This window comes from Lagopus muta, chromosome 13 (assembly GCF_023343835.1).
Source record: "Lagopus muta isolate bLagMut1 chromosome 13, bLagMut1 primary, whole genome shotgun sequence".
NCBI classification, from domain to species: domain Eukaryota; kingdom Metazoa; phylum Chordata; class Aves; order Galliformes; family Phasianidae; genus Lagopus; species Lagopus muta.
Window position 1 is genome coordinate 11,409,919 of NC_064445.1, and position 6,000 is coordinate 11,415,918.

General features: G+C 43.0%; 1 protein-coding gene across 4 annotated transcripts in view; it reads right to left on the reverse strand.

The window, feature by feature from the left end:
* C13H8orf48 (chromosome 13 C8orf48 homolog) overlaps positions 1–4,162 on the reverse strand; it is a 45,899-nt gene extending 41,737 nt beyond the window's left edge. For 2 of the 4 annotated variants that reach the window (XR_007379613.1, XM_048959210.1), the window contains exons 1-2: positions 3,764–4,161; positions 494–751 (exon numbers count right to left, since the gene is read on the reverse strand). Coding sequence is in view for 3 of the 4 variants with exons in the window: in XM_048959210.1 (XP_048815167.1) it covers positions 494–751; positions 3,764–3,842 (337 nt within the window). In the remaining variant the exon portion in view is untranslated. Of the gene's footprint in view, positions 1–493; positions 752–3,763 lie in introns of all 4 variants that reach the window. The other 2 variants (XM_048959212.1, XM_048959211.1) reach the window with 1 other exon arrangement.
* Between the last annotated feature and the right edge of the window lie 1,838 nt (positions 4,163–6,000).

Here is a 6,000-nt window from a genome sequence, read left to right on the forward strand (position 1 = left end):
ACTATCAACTTCCCAAAATATTTTTTCTATGCATTATTCCCTGGTTTTTCATTTAACAAGTAGCATTCAGACAACTCCATAATTTCATGGAATATTAACCTCATGAAGATACAAAGTGGTAGCACTTACTAAAAGCACCTCCACAAACAAAGCACATTCTTCTGGATGGCAAAAACAAGGATTTCAATGGTTAGACATGGAACCATTTCAAAATGTTGTTGTATATCCAGAAAAAAAGGTTTAATAAACCCCATCATTTGTAAAAACTAATTTTTACAAGCCAAACTGTTCAGTCTAATCCATTAGACACTGTTCAATTATAGAAATGTAGCATGAATAAGACATCACAGCAACAATAATCTTTTTCAGCTTTTTTAAGCACTGATCTCCAAGGCTATATTCCATTCAGTTTTCACATTTTTTTGCAAATTCAAGTGTCCAGTGCCCAGATCTAAAGCTGTGATAGGTCTGAAGTATGGTAAGCTCTCCATACCTGTATGACTTTGGCCTGCCAACCACAACATGCTTTCCCCTGGATCCAACACACCAGAATGCTCTGTATCTTCTGTGGAACAGTATAGTTCAGATGATTTGCTCTCATGCTGGCAGGAGGCTATTTCTTCCTCACTGAAGGGTTCCCAGGTGTCTTCTGAATAGTCGAGGACAGAGCTAGCATAACTCTGGCTCAATTCCTTCTGCTGCTTTTCATAGTCACCAGAGCCATCTGATGACGTAGTAGTCATGGTGAAAACTACAAATAAAAACAGAATAAAAGCATATTGCAATTTCAGTTACACAGGAAGAACAACTGAATTATTTACAGCTATGGGGAACATGTGGACAAACACTATAGCTCAGCTCAAATCCTATTTAGCCACCAAAACATGTGGATGGAATAACTACTTAATATGTTACATCAGTGCAACACCCTTGAAAGCACTACTGCTGATCAAAGTAACGCATCATTACAATCTGCTGGGTAAGCATACAGTAACAATCACCATCAAGCACTGCCAATGAATTTTGATGAGCATTCCATTTGAGTTTGAATGCAATGAATTACAGGTAACCCTTGAACTCAGTCATTCATGAAAACAAAGGTGATTTTTAAAAACAGATTTTGTTTTTCTTAGATTAAACCTCCTATCTCTCAAAAAAGCAAACTCTCCTTAGTTAGATTAGATTTTGTCTAGAATACTAGAAAATAAGCACAAGCCTGCTAATGTTCTCAAAATGAAGATAGCCATGCTCACAGCATAGGAAAAAAAAAGCTCTCCAGAACAAAGTTTAAGGAATTAAACAGACCTCAGACAGGTAGCTGCCACATAACTGACAAGCTTTAAAGCTTTATTCTTTTCTTTTTTTATTAGTGATTCACTATCCATTCTCCCTTTGAATCTAACAGCTCTCCTAAATAATTTCAACCCATTTCTTCTCCTGATCTCATCAGGAGAATAAATGAATGGGTGGCATGCCTTTGGAAAGATGCTTACAGCAGCGACAGCTGTGGCTCTTCCATCAGAAAAAAACAGAACCCCAGAGTGATGAAAGTGGGTAAACAAAGGAATCATTACCCTGAAGTTCAGCTACGCCACTGTAGTTTGGTGTTCATTAACTGTTTAGCTTGGACAAGAGAAGGCTTCCTGGTAGACCTCGCTGTGGCCTTCCAATATTTGAAAAGAGCATATAAACAGGAGGGGATACATCTGTTTACGAGGGTGGATAGTGATAGGATAAGGGGGAATGGTTTTAAACTGAGACAGGGGAGGTTTAGGTTGGATATTAGGAGGAAGTTTTTCACACAGAGGGTGGTGACGCAGTGGAACAGGTTGCACAAGGAGGCTGTGGATGCCCCATCCCTGCAGGCATTCAAGGCCAGGCTGGATGCAGCTCTGGGCAGACCGGCTTAGAGGTTGGTGACCCTGCACATAGCAGGGGGGTTCAAACTCTATGATCACTACGGTCCTTTTCAACCCAGGCCATTCTATGAACTTAGTTTTGCAGGTGCTGATTTTAGCTATTTCTCTCCTTGAAGCGCACTGCTGTCTGTTCTACATGCCTTGTTGCCACCAAGGTCCTTTGGTGAACTGTGTACAGACTGCATGCCTTAAAAAGTTCAGGGCTTTTCCCAACAGTTGACTTCCAAAAGCAATATTTAACACCAATTCCTAAGACCAAAAGTTTAATCTTTGTTTTAGCATGTGCCAGAAGTCAAATAATAGTTCTGATCTAACCTTTAAATATTAATAAATGCTTAGTCATTTTTTTTGTTCACTACACCAACATTAATTCAGACTTGTTAATTAGATGAGATCCAACAGAGAAAAATAATAGGAGCTGCAAACTGAGTCAGTGTTCGAGCCACAGCTGGCCTAAGGAGCTGCAGCTGCACACAGATAGAGGAGACAACCATCAACCCATCCTTGCCATTTCCAGTAACCATATTCCCCAGTGCCACATCTACACATCTTTTGAAAACCTCTCAAGATGACTTCATCTCCCTGTGCAGCTCGATCCACCACCTCACTGCTCTTTCTGAGAAGAGATTTCCTCTAAAATCCAACCCAAACCTCCCCTGGCACAACTTGAGACCATCACCTCCTGTCCTATAGCAGTTACCAAGGAAAAGAAGCTGACCTTCACCCTCACTTTATCACAGCCTGCTTCCAGGGAGTTGCAGAGAACAGTAAATATTCCTGACTTCTCTTAGTCTTCTCCAGACTACGGAATTCTAGTTCCTTCAGCCACTCTTTGTAACACTCGTGCTCTACACCTTTCACAGCTCCACTGCCCTCCTCTGGATAGACACCAGGGTTCCAAAGACTTTCTTGTAGCGAGGAGCCAAAAACTGAACACAGTACTCAAGACGCAGCCTCACAAGACATACTGTCTAAAGTATAAGAGGATACAGCTGCCACTGACAAGTTCTCAAATCACCTAAGATACTGGTCACAATTCAGTAACAAAAAGAAACAGCTGAACCCTTTCCAAGCATTAGGGCTCCCTGAAATACTTCTAAAGGAGACAGTCTCCAAGCGGAGATGCTTTCCCTTCAGCTGCCAGCCCTTGAAAGTTAGGGGTCCACCCCTTCCAGTCACACAAGTGAATTACTTGCATCTGTGCTCCCAGGGTTGGCCAAGCCCCTTCAGCAGGTGCTCAATCACCGGTTCAGGCTGTGACCCAACAGCTGCCGTACACCAGAGCTGAGTACAGAGGGACCTGAGTATGGATGGACGATCTCCTCCCTGCTCCTGCTGGCTGCACTATTTCTGATGCAAGCCAGGATGCCGCTGACCTTCTTGTTTCCCTGGGCACGCTGCTGTCTCCTGTTCGGCTGGCTGCCAACCAACACCCTCAGACCTGTTTGTAGTCACTCCGCCCCAAGCCTGCAGCACTGCAAGGGGTTGCTGTGACCAACGTGCAGGACTCGCACTTGGCCTTCCTGAAGCTCATGCAATTGACTTCCAGCCTGCCCACGTCCCTCGGTAGGGCCTTCCCGCCGTCAGGCAGACGGCTGCTTCCTCCAGCTTCGTGTCCTTACTGAGGGCACTCGATCCGTTTGTTACAGCAAGTAACAGCCAACAGGAAAGCCTTCTGCATCCACTTCCCGGTTAAAGCCCCACCGCGGCAGACGTCGTCCTTCCTTCAGTTATTAATCTAACAAATCCCCTTCAGAAAGCCGTAACCACACGCTGGGGCCTTCCTTTACAGCCAGACTGCGTGGCGCTAGGCCCGAGCGCTGTACTTACGGACGCAGCCTTACACAAGCGAAGAAACAGCTCTGCTTCCCTTCCCCCGCCGTCTCCGGCCCAGCAGGGCCCGAGGCCCGGCCCCAGCGGCATCCCGCCCCGCCCCGCCCCGCCCGGCCGCGGAGCAGAGAGCGGGCGGGGTGCGGAGGGCGCGAGGCGCCGTGCAGTGGCGCTGGGTTTGCCGTCCTCACGCCGTCCCTGCTCCTCAGGCAGCGATCATCTGTGAAAAACGAGGGCATCCACCACTTCTCTGGGCAACCCGTGCCAGCGCCTCACCACCCTGAATGTAAAAACCTTCCTTATGTCCAACCTGAATCTCCCCTCTTTTCGTTTGAAACCACTTTGCTTTGTCCTGTCACACAAGACCCTGCTAAAGAGCCTGTCCCCTTCTTTCCTATAGCCCCCCTTAGATGCTGAAAGGAACCGGGCTGGCCTCGCTGAGGTCTTAGCTTGACTTTGAGATATTTGGGACATGAATCTTGTCTTCTCTCATGTTTCATTATGTGCAGCAGCTCAAGTGATGTGGATTCTCTTGAAATAGAGACTTCTATGTGCCATTCCTATAATGTAACAAAACAATTTTGCCAGCATAAGGAAGGAAGTGAATACTGAGTGATGCAGTGAGTGTAAGGGGAATGAACAGCTTGTATTGTTTAAATGTTCTAGCATTCAGTGATTTGCTGCTTGGTGCTGGTCCTTTTCAAGAAACAAAAATAATTTACATGGTAAACGTTAATTTCATATTCCCCATCAGTACAAATTAGTGATCAGTTGGGAGTGGAAGGGGCATCCTGCAGGAACTGGGAGTCAGCTGAATAATAATCACAGCAGAGATCTGCATAAAACAGTCTTTTATTTAGGCTGTCAACATTAGAGGAGAAAAATGTAATCAAGAAAACACCACCTCTTTAGATAAGCAAAATCTGCATTGTGTACTAAACCTTTCCGACCTAAAGATTCACCTTTTATTGATTGCTTTATTTATATCTTTCTTCTCAGGAAAGTAATGTTGCAAACGGGCCAGCAAGCACCCAAACTGAATAAGAACACTTTCTGGGCGAATCTTAAGAGGTAGGCTGACAGTTTTCATGCTCTGGGTTATAAATGATTGTGAAATAGTATAGGAAGGAACATTACATTTTCCTTGAAATGCTAATCAAGATATACAAAGAACATCACAGAGTAAGAATAACACAGATGCTCACAGTTCCCACTAACTGCCTCCCTGTCAGCTTGATATTTCATTATTTATCATTGTCCATTTTTTATGGTAACAGTTGACATTAGATTACTATTGACCTGGTTGATATTTGGATTTATTCCCTAAAGGTTAAAGACTTTGTGGTTTCATTTTCTCAGTCTTTTTTAAAATTCATAATTTAAGAGCATGGAATATATATTGTTCTATCAAGTTTATTTCCCTGACATTTATTCAGTGGAAAGTGTGATCCCAATATTAAAAGTATTTTATTTGAAGCCCAGGATACAAATAAATCTTTTAACTCATCTTCCCTAAAACAGGGCACTTTATCACTGTGGTTCCTCTCACTGATGTCTAGGAAGTTAATATGTTGAACAGCATAATTATTTGAACTGGTATTTGTTTTTAAAGGATTTACTGGTGATAATAGATAGACCAAATCAGTTGTGTCAGAAAATATTCAGAGTTCTGACTGCTAATGTAATGGTGTTGGTCCTATGCAGAGCCATAAAATAACATTGTGTGAAGCAGTGACAGGATTTTACTCCAGTTCTTCTCTTTATTGTACGTTATATTAAATTTAAACAAAATTGTTAAATTTCTTTGCGTGGGTTTTGATGCCTTCTTCTATGAAAGTTGTAATAATACTTTTAACCGGAGGGCTGCATGAGAATTCATACTTGCTAGGTGTCTTTCTCACATAATAAGAATCTCATTAATGTTGCCAGCAGAACTAATTGGACTGTCACAGTAAGGTTCAGTACCCGGTTGGAGAATTATGGTGTGAGGCCAATAGAATTTAGCATATTCTGCTGGTGGGTAAAGCTGACATGAGTCATTAATGAGATGCTTCTAAAGCCTTACTCTCCACAAAAATGCAGGTATTCTGAGGGGCTTTCTTAGACTGTGTAAACATGAAGGACAAATGTAAGAACTCTTCTAAATTTTTCAAAAGCAAGTTGTTGACAGTTCGAGATACAGTAAAGGTTTTCTCCTTTATCAGCACAGACGTTGAAAGTACTGCCAAGTAGCACCTAGACTCCATAAATC